Source organism: Thalassophryne amazonica, chromosome 13, assembly GCF_902500255.1.
Source record: "Thalassophryne amazonica chromosome 13, fThaAma1.1, whole genome shotgun sequence".
In the NCBI taxonomy this organism is placed as follows: domain Eukaryota; kingdom Metazoa; phylum Chordata; class Actinopteri; order Batrachoidiformes; family Batrachoididae; genus Thalassophryne; species Thalassophryne amazonica.
Window position 1 is genome coordinate 98158963 of NC_047115.1, and position 21195 is coordinate 98180157.

Consider the following 21195-nt stretch of genomic DNA (forward strand, 5'->3'; position numbering starts at 1 on the left):
AGGAGTCCTAAAACCAGTAACGACAAAGTGGAACAATCCTTTATGGCCAGTCCGTAAGTCGGATGGCTCATGGAGAATGACTGTGGACTTTAGAGGTCTAAATAAATATACACCGGCGCTGACTTCAGCTGTACCTGATGCTGTGAGTATCATTGAACGAGTGCAACACCATAGCGGTACATGGTATGCTGTAATAGATTTGGCCAACGCATTCTTTACCATACCAATTCCAGAGGATAGAATGGAACAGTTTGCGTTTACTTGGGAAGGCCGACAGTATACCTTCACCAGATTACCACAAGGCTATTTGCATAGCCCTACCATCTCCCATAGGGTAGTGGCAGAACATTTGGAACAGTTCCAGATTCCAACAAAAATGATGATCTCACATTACATCGATGACATCATGATTCAGGGGAACACAGAAATGGGGTTGGTACAGGAGATACCAAAACCCGTAGTAATAACTACACGAGGAACGCAAGGCTTTGGTTCCTCAGATCAAGCAGGTGCCAAAGTTTGGGTTAAACAACCTAACGGACTGCCTAAAGCGGCAGAAATTATAGCTCAAGGGAATGATGCAACTGTTAGTATACTCTATCAGAGTGAAGAAAAATGGGTAAATGTGCCTGTATCAAAGTGTTATGTAAGAGAAGACTAATCGTCGTCATTCTACCCGTAGTTACCCTTGTGTTGTCTAGGCTTGATGCCCTGGTGGGAGTTGCTGATCGGGTGATCAAGAACCACAGGAGGTGGGCGCCGCCATGGCAACCAGTGGAAGTCCCGGAATTGGAGGTGTCGGTTGCTGGGTCATACTCCTCCTTAATTAAAGGGAGGAGATCATTCCTGTACATGCTGTGGGTACTACCAACAGAGGCTAAGGCAACACAAACCCAGGTTGCACCTTTAATTGATACCTGCACCTATTTGGCACAAGCAACAGTGAAGACAAAGGTATATTGGCAAGTTACCTTTCCAAATATTCCAACTTGCAAAAGGCGCCGAAGAGCGTGGTATGACACTTTATTAGGAGGAACCGGAACTGTCCTAGGCGTATCAAATACAGTTGATAATGAAGTGACCAGAACCATGTTGTCAAACACAGGTCAGTATTCTTCTCAGGTATTACATCAGATAGGAGAGTGGTTACCAACAGCACTGGTGGGACAAGTACAAAACGCTGATTTATGGCAGAAGAATTTTCAATGGCAATTGAAGTTATGGAATGAAACATACAATTCATTGAAAAATCTATCCCATATAGGAAATTGGACAGTATGTGCAGTACAAACTATTCATGCAGAAGCTCAAAGAGAAAGATTTCAGCGTATAGTTACAACAGGGAACTATTATGATTGGAGGATGATTTGGAATATAAACAATACCTTATGGTTAAAACCGCATCCGGAATTTACACGATGTAATAAAACGGTATGTACTGGGCATTGGACCCAGTACAATGTAATACAACCAAAGGTTGTTTGTAAATATCAAGTATTACCTGTGATAACAACTAATGGTTATTGGTTCTTGCATATGGATGGAGAGTGGTTAGAACCAAAAACCAATATAACTTTTGATACTTAACTGTGTGATATAACGGATAAGGGTATGGCCTGTGTGCTGCAAACTGGATATGCTAATCCATGTCTAACCGACTCAGAGGTTGTACTTTGTGACTGGACTAGGGAAACACCAAGAGAAATGTTGTGGCAGATCGGCCCACATGCTCTGTGTGTTGCAACAATGAAAAATAATTCACAGGTACCTTCGGTTCCGTATACTGGCTGCCTGAACAATGTGCATTTATGGCATTGGGGTGATCGGACGTATCGTTTGACTAATTATTCTGTATCAAGTCGGCTGACTTCGGTACAATGGGATGTATTGCATTCCCCATGGAGTCTTTCCCTGGAGCGTTTCAAATGCGCATTGGAACAATCTACGGAAATTCAGCAATTAACAGAGTTTGCTGCGGGTTGCGTCCGAACGCCCAGCCGGTTGACAAGCGCACTCTGCCGAAGGTGTTGGCTCTCCACCTTAAAGGCGTCACGGTAAGAGAGAAAGAGATATTTTATGCGCTGCAACCACTTGTGTTTGATGTAACTGCTTTTGTGGGGAATAAACATACGCCTGTTTGTTCTAGCAAAATGCAGTCTGTGTGATCATTTCTGTGTGCCGATCTGACTGAACCTTGTTTCAAAACAAGGGGTCAAAAGGTAAAGTTGCTTCAATTTTGACAAAATGTGGTGCAAATTATTGGTTGAGCTAATAGGATTAATAAATGGAATAGTTTTGACTGTGTTGAATGTTTGGTCTCCAAAGTAAAAGTCAAACAATGTTGATGTCCATTGGATTCTATGATATGTGATGTGTTACCCTGTAACATAACTAAGCATGACCCATGGTGCAAACTATTCCTTTTTAAAATCCTACTAACTTCATATCTGTGGCTGAGACAGATGATGAAAGGAGGGAGTTTGAAGCGGAAACGATGTGATAATTGGTGAACCGCAGCTAATGACGCATGCGCAGTGAAGGCAAGGGCGGATCGATTTTTAGTGGGGACCGTTCAGTCTGCGACCACCATGGAGGCCTTTCGTATCTGAGGGAAACAGTAATATGAATGTGTTTGGCAGAAAGAAAAATTTAACAAATAAAAAACAAGCAGCTGCTTTTTGTGAAGCTTTGACAATTCATCTCAAAGCAGAGATATCAGTGTGAAAAACGTCAACGCCCTGCCTCCAGTGCAACAGTCCACCAAGAAGACAGTCTCCAGGGCTTTATTTGTACTTTTTAAACAACTAGTTTACAACAGCAATAAAACAAAAATATAGACAACAAAAACAGGGAGAGAGAGAGGAAAAAAAAAAAAAAAAAAAAAAAGCATAAAAGCAAAAATCCCTGTGCTGAACTTCCCCCTCCAGCCTCTTCTCAAACGTGACCCGTTTGAGGATGTGGACTCTCGGCGTGGATGTCAGATCTCAGTGGTCAGGTTGGGGAACCTCTTCAGCAGAGTTGTGGCTTCTTTTTGGGACAGATGTCCTCCGTGTGTGCTGCTCTGCTGCATCTCTGCCTTCTTGGCAGCCTGCAGACCAAAACAAATTCTTTGTTAAGCTTTCAAAGGTTACAAGGAGACATCAACCGGGCCCCGGTTTGAACTCGGAACTCTCACCAGTCCTACGGAGCATCACCAGGAGGAGACAGCACCAGAGAGAAGACATGACCTTTTATTTTATTTTTTACTATTAATTTCAGTGTTTTCTCAATCGTGATCGACGGGGCAGCGATGCAAAAACCATCAGGCCTCTGACATTTTCACAAAGTACAAAGTGCAGCAGATAAATTCATTTTTTAACGAGAAGACTTCAGTTAATGATGCAAACATATAATATGGTACACAGATTCTCTATAGTCGTTGTTCATTCGGCTGCTCCCTGTTTTGTTCGGGGTCAACACAGTGGATACAGCCAGATCCGCATCTGTAATTGGCACAAGTTTTACGCCGGATGCTCTTCCTGATGCAACTCCAGTGTTACCCAGAGAAACACACACAGCCGCTGGTATTCCAAAGAGGTCTCCCATCCAAGTACTAACCAGATCCTGCACTGCTTAGCTTCTGAGATTTGATGGGATCAGGCTGACAGAGCAGACCGGCTGCAGATTCTCTATAGTCCACTCTTTAAAAAAAAAAAACCCCGATTGTCCACTCACAAATTCAAAATGGCGGCTGTTTTTCAAGACGTCTGCCAGTCAGCATTCCCATAGGCACCTATGCTTGTGTTTGAAATATTTTTTTCCACTTGGACATGCTTCATTTACAATCAAAGAGCAAAAATGGGCTTCATATCTATATAATATTGTATGAATATTATATATATAACATATATATATATTTATGTGTAGAAACAAATATGGCAGCCAAAATAGCGGTCAGAAAGCTTTTATTGTACTTTATGATTCAACTGTCGATAAGGAGCAACTTTTTCTTTAATAGAATGTTCTTTGCAATAAAAATCGTTAAATTGTTTATATATATATATATATATATAAAAAAGTGGAAGTCAATGCACAACCAGGGCACACTGGCGACTTCACTGCTGTGCAACTCAGCATGGTGTTCACTGTCAGCTGTTCTTGCTTTACTAATGGCATACTTAGTATTACTAACTTCAAGAGGGTAGAACAGTCATAGTTGTAGTGTAGTTTAGTTTACAGTAGTGTCACAAATGCTGTCTAACTGCCCCGCGCCTGAACAGACAGGGTGTGCCAGCACGGGGGAGCCAAGCCAAGGGCGAGTGGGGCTATACATGGGTTACCCATGTACTTAACCAGATGGTGCACAGATCACACGGGACATAAATGACATTGGATGAATGATTGGGCTAGGTGTAGGCTAACTGAACCTAGTTGTATCCCATACATCAATGTGCATATTTGACAAAGGTGGTAAAAGGATAGCTCCTCGGCCTTTGTCAAGAGCTCATAATGGCAAATGTGATCCAAAGCAAGAAGACTGACTGAAGCAAATGTTGTCTTTGTCAAGACAAGAAAAATGAAGGTCTTACTTCTACCCTCAGCCACACTATTTCACAATCAAGAACAGGATGGGTATGCAATGATTTCAACCAATGTGCCATTGTTCAGTGAAACTGGTAAAATGCCAATTACCTTTGACCCAGCAAGGCTGGATGAAGGCAATGGCATAGAGCAGGGGTGGCCAAGTTCGGTCCTCGAGAGCCACCTTCCTGACACTCTTAGTTGTCTCCCTGCTCTAACACACCTGAATCCAATGAAAGACTCATTAAAAGTCTGCTAACGAGTCTTTCATTGGATTCAGGTGTGTTGGAGCAGGGAGACAACTAAGAGTGTCAGGAAGGTGGCTCTCGAGGACCGAACTTGGCCACCCCTGGCATAGAGGCAACACTGCGAGAAAACATGGCAAAATATCACAAGCTGCAGAGTCATGTTTAGCAATGCAAAACTTGATCGTGTCAGAAAGCGGAGATCTACAACTAAAGTTGGTGATCCACCAGAAAATCAAGCTAAGCTGCCCCGAACAAGTCATGACAATGAAGCATGCATTTTCTGTGAGAGGAAGGCACCTGAATATGATCTTTGACAAGTCATGACATTGAATCTCAACAGAAGACTACATGAGTGTGCCACCACACTGAACGGTGGTAAGCTTCTGGCAATACTAAGTGCAGGTGATGCAACTGCACAAGAGCTGAAGTGCCATCGTGGGAGCCTCACTGGTCTCTACAATAGAGAGGTCCCACCTTAGAAATCTTGAAAAGGAGCAATCTGGTGATGAGGAACAAGATGTTTTTCCACTGGTTGTATCAGAGCTGCTGAATCACATCATTGAAAGCTCAAGTTATGGTCCTACCACAAGACCTCTTGCAGACTTCACCACTACATGCAAGTAGTGTCTTGAACAATTTGGAATTGTTTCACCAATTGTTAATGCACCAAGGTTAAAGGATAAGTTGCTGGCAGAAATTCCAGAGCTAGAAGCACACAAACAGCAAGATGGCACGTGGCTACGAGCCTTGGAGAAGGATGTAGCCTTAGCTCTCTCTCAAGCATCTGACTTCTCAGATGCACTTGTTTTTGCTAAAGCAGCAAAGATACTGAGGAAGGAGATTTTAGATCAAAAATCCAGGTTTGATGGTACCTTTGGCGAAGGGTGCATCGATGATGCCATTCCTCCAAGTCTGCTGCAGTTCAGTTTTCATTGCGGCCATTTTGTAGCTGAAACTTTGGTGATAATCCTTAATAATTCTATTACCAAGAAAAACACAACAAAATGATAATTGATATATATATACACGATATATATATCGTGTATATATATATATTTTTTTTTTATCTCTGGAGTATACTCAAATCTTCAGATATGGGTGAAAATGGCAGCCATCTTGGAAAATGTCGGCCATCTTGAAATTGTGCGTGAACAACTGGACTTTTTTTTTTTGAGAGGGTTGTAGTGAGCACCTGTGTAAAAATTGGTGCTTGCATCACTAACTGAAGTGTATTTTTACTTATCTGCTACACTAACATAAGAATCAACAGCCCAGAGTTCTGTCCTTCCTGAATGTCCTTCACAAGAAAATAACACAGCCAAGACTTTTACTGTTAAAGTCACAGTACTATGGTGCCTGGTGAAATAGAAAAGGTTAAAATCTCACACCAAAAATGATGCAGCAGACTGGAAGGAAGACAGCAGAAACCCAAAAGCTGTCCGAGTTGGACCATACTATAAATGCCATAGCAATGGACAGATATCACTGAACTGGTCAAAACTATTCTTTAAGTGTCTTTCCTTAACCTGCGATGAGCTCTGATATATACTGGAACTTCATGCAAGTATGTGTAAATCATTTAGAGATTAAAACCTACCAAAACAACATTTGTGGTATAAAAGTGACTTTATTAATATGTACATGTAAAATGTATACTTACAAATTATTGCCCCATAAATTCCTAAATCACACCCTGTGAGTTTGCAGGAAAAACCCCACAGGCACAAACAGCATAGTATCATTAAAAAGCACACAGACTGAGCACCAGCTGTACCGCAGTCTATGAAATTCACCAAAATAAACAATAAAAATGAAATTGATGCAGGCTGATTTCAGCACACAGGCAAAAGATATAGAGCACAAACTGAAGGAAATCAATTGTAAGGCCTGAAAGAAGTTTCTGTTGGAAGTATTTTAGCCAAAAGGTCAAGTCAGAGTGGGAAGTGTTGGCTTTAAAAATACTTGAAAGACACTGGACTCATCATTTAGTCCTGCTATAAAGCACTGATGCAGCAGGTGGCAGGACTGCAACAATAAGGATGGCGGCTGCCCTTATACAACACAAAAGAAGAAGAAGGAGGATTCATTTGTTTTGTTCTCCACACAGGTCATGTTTTCAGAAAAAGCACATTTCGTGTCAAAATAAAGCGATAAAATACACACACACACACACACACACACACACACCCAATTCCAGTGAAGTTGGGACGTTGTGTAAAATGTAAATAAAAACAGAATACAATGATTTTCAAATCCTCTTCAACCTATATTCAATTGAATCCACCACAAAGACAAAATATTTAATGTTCAAACTGATAAACTTTTATTTTGAAATGGATGCCTGCAACACGTTTCTAAAAAGCTGGGACAGTGGTATGTTTACCACTGTGTTACATCACCTTTCCTTCTAACAACACTCAATAAGCGTTTGGGAACTGAGGACACTAATTGTTGAAGCTTTGTAGGTGGAATTCTTTCCCATTCTTGCTTGATGTACGACTTCAGTTGTTCAACAGTCCGGGGTCTCCGTTGTCGTATTTTGTGCTTCATAATGCGCCACACATTTTCAATGGGCGACAGGTCTGGACTGCAGGCAGGCCAGTCTAGTACCCGCACTCTTTTACTATGAAGCCACGCTGTTGTAACACGTGCAGAATGTGTCTTGGCATTGTCTTGCTGAAATAAGCAGGGACGTCCCTGAAAAAGACGTTGCTTGGATGGCAGCATGTGTTGCTCCAAAACCTGGATGTACCTTTCAGCATTGATGGTGCCATCACAGATGTGTAAGTTGTCCATGCCATGGGCACTAACACACCCCCATACCATCACAGATGCTGGCTTTTGAACTTTGTACTGGTAACAATCTGGATGGTCTTTTTCCTCTTTTGTCCAGAGGACACAACGTCCATGATTTCCAAAAACAATTTGAAATGTGGACTCAGACTCACCACAGCACACTTTTCCACTTTGCGTCTGTCCATTTCAAATGAGCTCAGGCCCAGAGAAGGCGGCGGTGTTTCTGGATGTTGTTGATGTTTGGCTTTCACTTTGCATGGTTTGAATGGAGTTTTAACTTGCACTTGTAGATGTAGTGACGAACTGTGTTAACTGACAATGGTTTTCTGAAGTCTTCCTGAGCCCACACAGTGAGATCCTTTACACATTGATGTCGGCTTTTAATGCAGTGCTGCCTGAGGGATCAAAGGTCACGGGCATTCAATGTTGGTTTTCGGCCTTGCTGCTTACGTGCAGAAAGTTCCCCAAATTCTCTGAATCTTCTGATTATATTATGGACTGTAGATGGTGGAATCCCTAAATTCCTTGCAATTGAACATTGAGAACCATTGTTCTTAAACTGTTGGACTATTTTTTTCATGCAGTTGTTCACAAAGTGGTGATCCTCGCCCCATCTTTGCTTGTGAATGGCTGAGCATGTCATGCTGTACTGGAAACAAATTCCACCAACTTGTTGTGTGGTCATTAATAAATGAATCTTGAATCTTGAGAGAATTCCACCTACAAAGCTTCAACAATTAGTGTCCTCGGTTCCCAAACGCTTCTTGAGTGTTGTTAGAAGGTAAGGTGATGTAACAGTGGTAAACATACCACTGTCCCAGCATTTTTGAAACGTGTTGCAGGCATCCATTTCAAAACAATAAAGTTTATCAGTTTGAACATTAAATATCTTGTCTTTGTGGTGTGTTCAATTGAATATAGGTTGAAGAGGATTTGAAAATCATTGTATTCTGTTTTTATTTACATTTCACACAATGTCCCAACTTCATTGGAATTGGGGTTGTATATTTTTTTTTAAGTTAGTGGTTTTATATGATGAAATCAACAGAACATGGAAACAAATTTTGACAAAAATCTGTACACAATCGCTGGTTTTGCAGCACTGAATTGCACTTCACTATGTGCACAGTATAAATAACTGAACCACACTTAAACATTTCAGTGATTGTAAACATTTTAATTGCATAAATTATTGGACACGCACCTGAGCACTGGACACTCAGTCGCTGAGTGGTACAGTGCTGTGGACTTTGGGCCTCTCTGGACCCGTGCAGATTAGTCCGTTTAATATTAATTAGTGTGCATAGTGTGCAGGGGCTTCACCGGGGAGCTCAACCTTGCGGACGAATTCATCAAGTCTTGCCTTTGTCCACGTCCCGCTCCAAACATGTCCACTTAAACCTTTTTTTTTTTTTTTTTTTTTTTAAATAACACCACTGTCGATGTCTTTAACTCAGACTTCGTCCTCTCTCTCTGTACTTTTGTCCATGTTAAAGATGCAGCTCGACAGCTCAAACTTGCATAAACTAAAAAATGTCCACGTCCGAGTACTTTCAGTGACTTTCAATCTTACAGCGATTCTAATTGGTTGAAAGGTAGCTGTTGTAGAAAAAGTAACCAATGACGTTGTGTGTTTTAGCTTGCACTTTCGGCAGCGCTATTATGGTTCCCATGCATATGAGGAAAGATTTAACATGCATGGATGACCCGCACTGCACCACCCATTCAAAATTTTTCTCTGTGGATTTACACTGATCTTAGAAATGGCCCAGAAACCCAGAAAAACTCTGGGGATATCTGCGGATCCACGGAAAATTCTCATCCCTGCATCAGGGAGACGCAGGCTTAGGTAGGCTATGGGAAAACCTATATCAGTTTTATTTAACTTTCCCCCACCCTCCCTTTTAGGAGTACCATCGACTGAGCGTCTGGATACAGACCTGGGACCTGAGGCCACGCTTCCATCCCCTCCCTGTGCGGCTGCTACTTGATTAACACTAAAGTGCTGGTACACTGTAAAAACTGAAATTCACCAGCTGCCTTGAAAATGTGAGTTAATTCACCGGAATATCAGTTAACCCACCTTAAAGATAACCTTCATTTCAACTCACAATTAATGAAGAATTAATGAAGTTCAGATTTTGAAAACATATAAACTTGAGTCCAATATCCTAAACTTGCCATTACAAGTGGGGGCTCTGTTCCTGGAGAGCTCCTGCCCTGTATGTTTTCTACGTCAACCTCCTCAAGTCACACCTCTTTTTTTTTCCTTTTTCTTATAAAGTGGTGTCTTCCAGCTGTTGATTGGCTAAGCACACCTGACAGAGTTAACTGCCTGGGAGTGGATCAGGGAGCATTAGAAAACATGCAGGGACAGGGTTGGTAACCCCTGGTCTAAAACCACCCAAAATTAGTTAAAATAAGGCTTGCCAATAATGTTTTAGTGGTACAAAACCGTACAGCTTCAGGGGCCCGCGGCCACCTGAAGCTATGAGCTGTTATCACATAATTTACCCAGCACTAAAATGGTCCTAGCTCGAACCCTGGTAACAACATTCACAAAAACCATTTACGACTCCCATCACCAAGGGGCCGACTCCAGTCTGGGTCTGGACCCTATTTCTATTTGAAGGTGCACAACTTTCCTGCATTTATGGTGGTCTTATTTTAACTGTGCAACTTTTCTCTTTGTCTTTACGTTAGTCAATTTATGTCCACAGGAAACGCACAGACCAGTCGACTGCATCATAACGCATCAGCCAATCAAATCAATTATTCAGAACAAAGCTGTGCAGACAGCAGCAGACACACAGACACAGACGTCCAAGGAGGAGACAGACAGAAAATGAGACAAACAGAGACAACAGAGCTTTTCATCCAGAATGGACAGACTGCCGATCATAGCACCTCCCACAGGGGAGGTCAGAACCAGTCTGCCTCACGTGCTCCGGGAACGTGGCTTGAATTAAAAGCAGCAATATGAAGCGTTACTGCGAGAAAAAGTACAAATCTTTGGAGCAACCAGAAAATAACCAATCTAAGAATTCAACATGATTTATCTTGCAGAATCCCCCCCCCCCAAAAAAAAAAATCACTCAAACATTTATTTAGATGCTAAACTGTATATAAATAATTGAGCAAAGATGCCTTTTTAGATGCCTTTTTCAATAGCTCTGATTTTTTAATGCAAAGTTTGACATAAATAAGAAAAGAGCATTTACTTTATTATTACAACACCCTCCAGCTCAATGTGACAATTAATAATAAACATTGCTGAAATAATATTGAATTGTACTTTATTTTAATTCATAATCAGTTTTAGTTGACATACAGACACAAGTGTTGTACATGTTGTCATGTTCCAGAACGTGACTGGAGGAAATCCTCTCTCCCTGGACCTCTGAATGAGGACATAACCTCACTTACAGCACTATGATGTTTCTCTGGTCACAGCCACAGCGGTGGTCTTGGTGGCTTCCCTCACTCGTCTCCTTGTTGTTGAGAGCTGCCTGCTGCACACAGGCTGACCGTGCAGCATCAGACTCTGTGTGTGAGATAGTCACTGACGGAGGTCTTCCCGTGTCTGTGAACTTACCCTGGCTTGTTGAACACAGGTGTGGAAAGCCTTCATCTCACTGGTGCACATCGCCTCCACGAAACCATTCTGCTTCCAACAGGCCATCATGGCGGTCATCTCCGTGACACAGACAACCTCTAAGGACCAAGAAGACATTCTGGTCAGATAGCAGCACATAAGGGTTGACTTCAAGTGTTCCACTGTGTATCGCTTTCATTTCACTTAGTCCTGAAGAAAAGGAGCAGGTTCAGAAACTTTTCACCATGATGGCGACCTGGGGGCAGACGCAATAACCCACTGAGGACGTTGATGGACTGCACAAAGACTAAAACAAACAAACAAATTATGCAGAAACCATTTGAGTCCATGTTACAAATGTACCAACTCATTTATAAACTGCTGTTAAAAAACTCAGCAGTGGCACAGACATGAGTCGGTTGTGTTTTCGGCCGTCTGTTGACTTCTCTGTGCCTCACCGCCCGCGCCTGTGCCTCACCCTCACCACCCTCATCGCCCGCGCCTGTGCCTCACCCTCCTCACCGCACGCGCCTGTGCTTCACCACCCTCACCGCCCGCGCCTGTGCCTCACCCTCCTCACCGCACGCGCCTGTGCTTCACCACCCTCACCGCCCGCGCCTGTGCCTCACCCTCCTCACCGCACGCGCCTGTGCTTCACCACCCTCACCACCCTCACAGCCCGCGCCTGTGCCTCACCCTCCTCACCGCACGCGCCTGTGCTTCACCACCCTCACCACCCTCACAGCCCGCGCCTGTGCCTCACCCTCCTCACCGCACGCGCCTGTGCTTCACCACCCTCACCACCCTCACAGCCCGCGCCTGTGCCTCACCACCCTCCTCACAGCCCGCGCCTGTGCCTCACCACCCTCCTCACAGCCCGCGCCTGTGCCTCACCACCCTCCTCACAGCCCGCGCCTGTGCCTCACCACCCTCCTCACCGCACGCGCCTGTGCTTCACCACCCTCACCACCCTCACAGCCCGCGCCTGTGCCTCACCACCCTCCTCACAGCCCGCGCCTGTGCCTCACCACCCTCCTCACAGCCCTCACCACCCTCCTCACAGCCCGCGCCTGTGCCTCACCACCCTCCTCACAGCCCTCACCACCCTCCTCACAGCCCGCGCCTGTGCCTCACCACCCTCCTCACAGCCCTCACCACCCTCCTCACAGCCCGCGCCTGTGCCTCACCACCCTCCTCACAGCCCTCACCACCCTCCTCACAGCCCGCGCCTGTGCCTCACCACCCTCCTCACAGCCCTCACCACCCTCCTCACAGCCCGCGCCTGTGCCTCACCACCCTCCTCACAGCCCTCACCACCCTCCTCACAGCCCGCGCCTGTGCCTCACCACCCTCCTCACAGCCCTCACCACCCTCCTCACAGCCCGCGCCTGTGCCTCACCACCCTCCTCACAGCCCTCACCACCCTCCTCACAGCCCGCGCCTGTGCCTCACCCTCACCACCCTCCTCACAGCCCTCACCACCCTCCTCACAGCCCGCGCCTGTGCCTCACCCTCACCACCCTCCTCACAGCCCTCACCACCCTCACAGCCCGCGCCTGTGCCTCACCCTCACCACCCTCCTCACAGCCCTCACCACCCACACAGCCCGCGCCTGTGCCTCACCCTCACCACCCTCCTCACAGCCCTCACCACCCTCACAGCCCGCGCCTGTGCCTCACCCTCACCACCCTCCTCACAGCCCTCACCACCCTCACAGCCCGCGCCTGTGCCTCACCCTCACCACCCTCGCCACCCTCACTGCCCGCGCCTCACCACCCTCACCACACACTTACACTTTCCAGGTCCGTTTGGTGGCTCACCCCGCCATATGACAGCGCCGCCCCTTTCTTCCCCCTGAGTGTCCAAAACACGCTGTCACATGACTGATGATAATTACAAAATCAATCATTGACCTTTGACCTGGGTGCTTTGGTACCAAGTGTACTTATGAACACACGTGCACAAAAATGGTGTTTGTTACGGACCATCCACCACCAGAACAGAGGTCCAATAACAAAACACCCCTCAGAATCAGATCGGGGCCTGTTCAGGACTCTTTGGTAAAGAAATTACTGCACTGACGGCCACTTTGATATTTTCACATATTGGCGGGGACTTAAACACAATTTCAGTGACGGGGCTCCACAACATCATACATGGTTTTTAATTTCAGAAAGTGCATAGCAACCGGAAGTCACAGTGAAAACAAATCAGTCTGTTGCAAAAGCGAGTTGTTGCAAGGAAAAAATGTCATCATGCTGAAAAGTATTCTGCACCTCACATAACCTGGACAAGACAGCAAAGATAACTTTAACACCGTAATATGAGGCTCAGTCAGTCAACAAGCAAAGGGGAGACGGAGGGCGTTGGAGCCCAGGTCACATTTGGTCTTGTGTGGCAAACACTCCACCACAGACAAGCCTGAAGCTGAGCCAATATCAGACCAACATCCAGGACCAAGTGAGACAGAGTCTGACTCTGACAGCCTGAGTACCCAAACCTAGGTTAGGGAGCAGGGACACGGAGCACATTCAGACATTTACAGCTGCTGGTGTTGGGATCAATGGGGCAGCACAGTCTCGTTTGAACCCCTGCGTGGTATCACAGGATTTGACCACTTCCAGGGACAGGCTGCCACTGTGCAACACACACACACACACACACCACTTCACACAGAAAGATGGTGTGCTGTTTTGTTTGAGCTACAGTCACCGTAGCGGTCGTGAAATGTGCAGATGTTTTTCAGTTGTCAGTGGAGAAGGGAAGACGAGACAGACACGAGACATCGTGTCGGTAAGTGTTAGCCTACACAGCTAACCAGAGCGGCTGTGTTCTCTCGCCTGCAAAACCGCCTCGACATGTTTGAGCTTCGGGTCATAAACAAACCACAACACACGTCTGCTTTCTACAGCATCCTCACTTTGTTTGCATTTTCACTTTGTTTGCATTTAATTTGCTCAAAAACTAAGAGAAAGTGCCGTGTTTCCTGGTTGTAGAAGTACTGCATCATATTTTAACCCTTTAGCTCCTGCCCTCAAAAGAGACTACGGTGCACAATTTATCCAGTGGTGACATTTGCATCCAGTGAATAATACAGTCAGTTGCCCAGTTCCGGATCACCTTTTTTAAAGTCCCGCTATACGGAGCCATAATGCAACTGAATGTCCTTTATTGTGTATTGGGTATTCGGATGTTATCTAGCTGAAGAAGTCTGGGTGGTGTAGCCCTTCTACTTAAAGTGTGAAGCCACATTATGTGTGGTGCAAATATTTGCCGGAAATGGATCACTTTGCCCGGTTCTGGATCACTGCTGTTAAAAAACTCAGCAGTGGCACAGACACGAGTTGGTTGTGTTTTCGGCCGTCTGTTGACTTCTCTGTGCCTCACCGCCCGCGCCTGTGCCTCACCCTCACAGCCCGCGCCTCACCACCCTCACAGCCCGCGCCTGTGCCTCACCACCCTCACAGCCCGCGCCTGTGCCTCACCCTCCTCACCGTATGCGCCTGTGCCTCACCACCCTCGCCTGTGCCTCACCCCCCTCGCCACCCCGCACCTGTGCCTCACCCTCACCACCCTCACAGCCCGCGCCTGTGCCTCACCACCCTCACAGCCCGCGCCTGTGCCTCACCACCCTCACAGCCCGCGCCTGTGCCTCACCACCCTCACAGCCCGCGCCTGTGCCTCACCACCCTCACAGCCCGCGCCTGTGCCTCACCCCCCTCGCCACCCGCGCCTGTGCCTCACCCCCCTCGCCACCCGCGCCTGTGCCTCACCCCCCTCGCCTGTGCCTCACCCCCCTCGCCACCCGCGCCTGTGCCTCACCCCCCTCGCCACCCGCGCCTGTGCCTCACCCCCCTCGCCACCCGCGCCTGTGCCTCACCCCCCTCGCCACCCGCGCCTGTGCCTCACCCTCCTCATCAACCGCGCCTGTGCCTCACCCCCCTCGCCACCTGAAGAAGTCTGGGTGGTGTAGCCCTTCTACTTAAAGTGTGAAGCCACATTATGTGTGGTGCAAATATTTGCCGGAAATGGATCACTTTGCCCGGTTCTGGATCACAACACTCTGTGTCACTTTGGGTTCATTCCTGGCATCTTGCTGGAGCCCTTCTAATGCAGAATGATACACACTGTGCCCGAGAATGTGTTTTGAACATAAAGTGATATAAATTATACTTATTAAATGAGAATTTACTTAGTTTTGAAAGGCACCGTTATACGTTTTACAAGCAAAAAATGAAGTGTTTTAAATGTGTGGAGGTGAGATTTCTCCTGAATTAAAAAGTAAAAGCCCCCACATTCATGCGCATTCGTGATTAATAGAGATCGTCACTTTCACACTTGCACGAATGAGTGAGTCAGAAAACGCACGCACACCACGGAGACCGGGAAGTTTTGATTCCTCTGCTGATCACAAGGATGACTGGATCCGGTCGAGCTTGTGGTCGTTTGTAGACAAAACAATCTTTCCATTGGTACCAAATATTAGCTTATTCGCACTGATTACGAGAAAGGGCGGTGCAAAAACTACAGCAGTGATCCGGAACTGGGCAAGTGACTGTACAAGATACAGATATAACATACATTAAAATACTTGGATAACAACAAAGTGAAAAACACGTATTTCCAGTTTCTATTGTGAATCAAAAAACGCACGCAGTTTTTCTGTAGTTAAAAAAAAAAAAACTGCCTACATGTTTTTTTTTTTTTCTTACCCACAAAAATGAAAAGGAAAAAAGAAAAACCTAGAACAGACATCTACTGTAATTTACTTAGTTTTGAAATAAAATAAAATCTGTGGTGATAAACATTCTTGGATTTTGACGTCTCCCACTAAGCTTTTAACTCAGTGAAGTGGGTCAGGATAGAACAAGATGCCCCAACTTGCTATTATTTCGCACCTTATATTGTTAGAGATGGAGCGGAAAGCAGGGTTTTAAAAGTGTGGAGGTGAGATTTCTCCCGAATTAAAAAGTAAAAGCCCCCACATTCATGCCCATTCGTGATGTTCAGATGACCCCCAAAGTCCACACGGCTCACAAGTACAGACACAAGGCTGCTGCTTCAGTGATCCACAACTGGCAAATTTTCACGTCTGAGATAAATGTGTGCAGCAATTAAACAGCAAGACATAACACACTAACATTTTCTACCCAAGTAAGTAAGTATTTTCCCACTCTAGAACCAAAAACACAGAATTGCTAACTCACCTTTGCTACTTACTTTAAAACTTGCAGGAATGAGTCAGTGAGAAAAAGCGTGCACACCACAGACACCGGGATGTTTTGATTCTTCTGCTGATCACAAGGACGGCTGGATCCGGTCGAGCTTGTGGTCGTTTGTAGACAAAACATCAATCTTTCCATTGGTACCAAGTATTAGCTTATTCACACTGATTATGAGAAACGGCGGCGCAAAAACTACAGCAGTGATCCGGAACTGGGCAAGTGACTGTACTCTCTGTATTTTGTGCAATGAGTCTGAATCAGTTCCAACATTCATATCGGGTAAACTTACTCCTGGTCTGCTCAGGTTTGTCTCCTGCTGACAGCGACTCCTGGAGTCGTTATCGAGTGTGTTTAAGTAATTATAAGACAATCTGATGTTATCACAGTTTATGTGATATTGTTACAGTAGATGTCTGTTCTAGGTTGTTTTTCTTTTTTCCTTTTCATTTTTGTGGGTAAGAAAAAAAAAAACATTTAGGCAGTTTTTTTTAACTACAGAAAAACTGCGTGCGTTTTTTCATTCACAATGGAAACTGGAAATACGTGTTTTTCACTTTGTTGTTATCCAAGTATTTTAATGTATGTTATATCTGTATCTTGTACAGTCACTTGCCCAGTTCCGGATCACTGCTGTAGTTTTTGCACCGCCCTTTCTCGTAATCAGTGCGAATAAGCTAATACTTGGTACCGATGGAAAGATTGATGTTTTGTCTACAAACGACCACAAGCTCGACCGGATCCAGTCATCCTTGTGATCAGCAGAGGAATCAAAACTTCCTGGTCTCCGTGGTGTGCGTGCCTTTTCTGACTCACTCATTCGTGCAAGTGTGAAAGTGACGATCTCTATTAATCATGAATGCGCATGAATGTGGGGGCTTTTACTTTTTAATTCAGGAGAAATCTCACCTCCACACATTTAAAACACTTCATTTTTTGCTTGTAAAATGTATAACAGTGCCTTGCGAAACTAAGTAATTTCTCATTTAATAAGTATAATTTATATCACTTGTATGTCCAAAACACATTCTCGGGCACAGTGTGTATCATTCTGCATTAGAAGGGCTCCAGCAAGATGCCAGGAATGAACCCAAAGTGACACAGAGTGTCTTACTGTACTTACTTAGTGTCAGGATTGTCAGTCACTGACTGGTTATCCTCCATTTCATTAAACCCAGTACCTGTCTTAGTGTATAGAATTATATATTATCACTAAACTGTCCATTTGTCCGAGTCACGGTTCCAGTGCCACTCGAGAGACGATTTAAGATGGTTCAAAGATGGAGCTGTCACAATTTCGGTGGGCAGGGCATTCCATGGATCCACTACTCTCTGGCTAAAACTGTTGCCTCTAAGTTTAGTCTGGCAATGTTGCTTGAAAATCTTGAACCCATTAGAGCGTGTTCTGCCTGATGTCTGTAGTGAGAAGAACTGGGACACTTCAAGGTAATCAATCCCATTAAGAATCCTATACACTTGTAGAATGTCAGCTCTTCTGCGCCTGTACTTTAGCGTGGGTAAGTGAAGTGTTTGCAGACGTTCAGTGTAAGGCAGAGTTTTCAGGTCCTTAACTAACTTCATTGCACGTCTCTGTATTTTTCATTCCTGTCCTCATCTCGCCTGTACACAGGGTGGGTAACAACTGTGCAGTACTCAACTATAGGCCTCACTAGAGATTTGTATAGTTGCTTAAAGGTCGTAGATTGAACGCTTGATTAGTCCCAGCCTTGCATTTGATTTAGCCACTGCAGCATCGTGGTGGGCACTGAAAGTCAATGTGTCATCAAACAAGACACCGAGGTCCTTTTCTTCACTAACAGATGATATCACGGTACCACCAACTGAGTAAGAAGCTTTTGGGTCTGAACGGCCATAATGGATCACTTTGCATTTTGACAAGTTAAATGGCAACTGCCATTTGCATGACCATGAGTACAGGCTGTTCAAGGCTTCTTGTAGGGAGTCAATGTCGGCTTGTTCTTTAACTGGCGCGAAGATCTTGCTGTCATCAGCAAATAGAGCTGTTGCAGACTTAACTGTGTCTGGTAAATCATTTATGAAGATCAGAAATAGCGTTGGGCCTAGTACCGACCCTTGTGGTATACCACTGGTGACGTTGGCCCAGTCCAATAATGTGTCATCCACTCTGACCCTTTGTTTTCTTCCTAGCAGAAACGATTTCATCTAGTCATGAAGTTTTTTCTGATACCAAATGCTTGTAACTTTTCTAATAAACGTTGGTGAGGTACTGCATCAAACACCTTTTGAAAGTCAAGATATACACAATCAAAAGGCGTGCGCTTGTCTAAGAGGTCTGCCCATTGCTCAGTCACAGTAAGAAGTTGGGTGCAGCACAACCTTCCACTCTGGAATCCATGTTGACTTGGGGTAAACAGTTTGTTACTGTCGATGTGGTGCAGGATGTGTTTTCTCACAATTCTTTCCATCAGCTTACCGCATACACTTGTCAGGCTCACAGGTCTATAGTTGCTAGGGTCTGAACGCTTCACCTTCTTGAAAATCTGGACTACCGTGGCCTCTTTCCACCGGGAAGGGACTAGATCTGCATCCATGGACTTGGTGAAGATTTTGGCTAGTGGCTTGGCAATCTGTCTACTGGTTTCTTTTAGGATTCGTGGATGGATACTGTCAGGCCCTGTGGAACTCCCACTTTTTATAGCTTTGATTTCATCACAGATGGCCTGCTCAGTAAAGCTGACTGTGGTGAGGAAAGATTCAAGCGCCGGTGTTCTTGCCTTTGGGATATCTTCTAAACTTTCTTGTGTGAACACGCTTGAGAAAAAAAAAAAGAGTTGAGAAATTTGGCCTTTTCTTCAGGGTTAATGGCAGAAGTTCCGTCTTTGCGTGTTAACGTGGGTATGCCACTGTCCTTGCTGAGCTGAGACTTCACATACCCCCAAAACTCTTTGGGTTGTCTTTTATATTGTCAGCTATTCTCCGTTCGTGATTTGATCTGGCCTCCCGTATCATCTTGGTAGCTTTATTTCTGGCCAATCGGTAACTTTCAAGGTTTTCTATAGTCTTGTTCTTTCTATACTTTTTATGGGCTTGGTGTTTCTCTTTGATAGCATTTATTGCTTCTGTGGTCATCCACTTCTTTCTTGACTTTCCAAACTTAGCCAAAGGTACATACTTTTGGGTGACTGCTTGCAAAATGCTCTCAAACTTATTCCAAGAATCCTCAACATTTAGACCCTTTAGAAAGGAGTCCCAGTCGCAGGTTTCCAGGTCACTTCACATATCATCATAGTTGGCTCTATAAAAGTCTAGTTTTTTTCTGTCCGAGCTTTTACTGTTACTTGCGTACTTGAGGTGATACAACAAGGTAATGTGATCACTTTTCCCGAGCGGTGGCTGGTACTGTACTTCACTTATGAGGCTGGGGTTGTCAGTCAGTATAAGGTCGAGTAGGGATTCTCTCTGACCTTCTCTTGAACGGGTACATTCTGTCACTAACTGAGTTAGGTAGTTGTCTTGGAAACAATTGATGAACCTGCTTGAAGAGGTACTTGAACTGGATTGGCTTATCCAGTCGATGTCAGGCAGGTTAAAGTCTCCACAAAGCACCTGTGGTCCATTGCACAGATAACTGATTTGTTCCATAAGAATGTTGTCATAATTAACATCTGAGGATGGGCTACGATATGTATTGCATAATACGACTGTTTTGTTGTCAAGGACTGTACTGGTTATGACCGTGTCAACCAGGGCTGAACAGTAAATGTGCTTGGTAGGGATATGATTTCTTGTGTAATTTATGGTGCCATGTCTCATGACTTCAGCGCAGTACATAGTATAGCCTTGGATTTTGAAGTCAATCTCAGAGATCAGAGCATCCGATGAATATTTAGGAAGGATCTCATTTAGGCAGATAAAATCTGGCTTGTCCATCTCCACAAGCAAGAAGAATTCATCTTTTTTATTACTGAGACAGTTGTGTCGTGACCGAGTCAGTTTATTACTGAGAGTGTCGTGATCCAGAACCGGGCAAAGTGATCCATTTCCGGCAAATATTTGCACCACACATAATGTGGCTTCACACTTTAAGTAGAAGGGCTACCCCACCCAGACTTCTTCAGCTAGATAACATCCGAATACCCAATACAACAATACACAATAAAGGCCATTCAGTTGCATTATGGCTCCGTATAGCGGGACTTTAAAAAAGGTGATCCAGAACTGGGCAAATAAATGACTGCACAGAATAAACTCAGTGTACCTTCACAACATGGCGGCGCAGCTGACGCATTGGAAACAGCTGCTGTCTGTGAGTCTGACCTGCTTTGGTGCGTCGGTGGTTGCCCACGCGATCCTTCAGGACCAGCGGTCTTGTGGGTTTGAGAATTGGTTTTCGTTTCTCTCGGTTCAGCAGCCGGCTGACCTTCTCCTGGATGGCCAGACCTTCCTGCGCCGCCATTCCTCCGCTTCAGCACCACGTGACCTTCTTCTTCTTCTGTCGATTTTATTGACGGTTTGCAAACTGACACGGTGCATTACCGCCACCAACTGATTGGATGTGGAGCATTAATGGAAGCCTCCCCTGCTCAGAGGACCGGACTTTCTCAACCTGCTCAGCGTGCTGCTCTCGTTAGAGCAACAACACACAGAATGTGTCTCTTTGTCCCAGATTGATCTTTTTCAGTGCAGCTTCTTGTTCTGACTTAACACCAAGTTAACACCCAACTCTTTCATCGCCAACTGTAAATGATCATCAAAACATTCCAATTGTATCTTTCTGAACTCTTCTGCATCA

At 45.0% G+C, this 21195-nt stretch overlaps 1 protein-coding gene across 1 annotated transcript; it reads right to left on the bottom strand.

Annotated features, from left to right (window-relative positions):
* Positions 1–2860: 2860 nt before the first annotated feature.
* Positions 2861–20906, bottom strand: chchd1 (coiled-coil-helix-coiled-coil-helix domain containing 1). The gene is made up of 3 exons (XM_034185551.1): positions 20721–20906; positions 11200–11318; positions 2861–3088 (listed from the first exon to the last, which is right to left on the bottom strand). Exons 1-3 carry the CDS (start codon positions 20857–20859, stop codon positions 2978–2980), a joined length of 369 nt encoding a protein of 122 aa, XP_034041442.1. The 5' UTR covers positions 20860–20906; the 3' UTR covers positions 2861–2977.
* Positions 20907–21195: the final 289 nt, after the last annotated feature.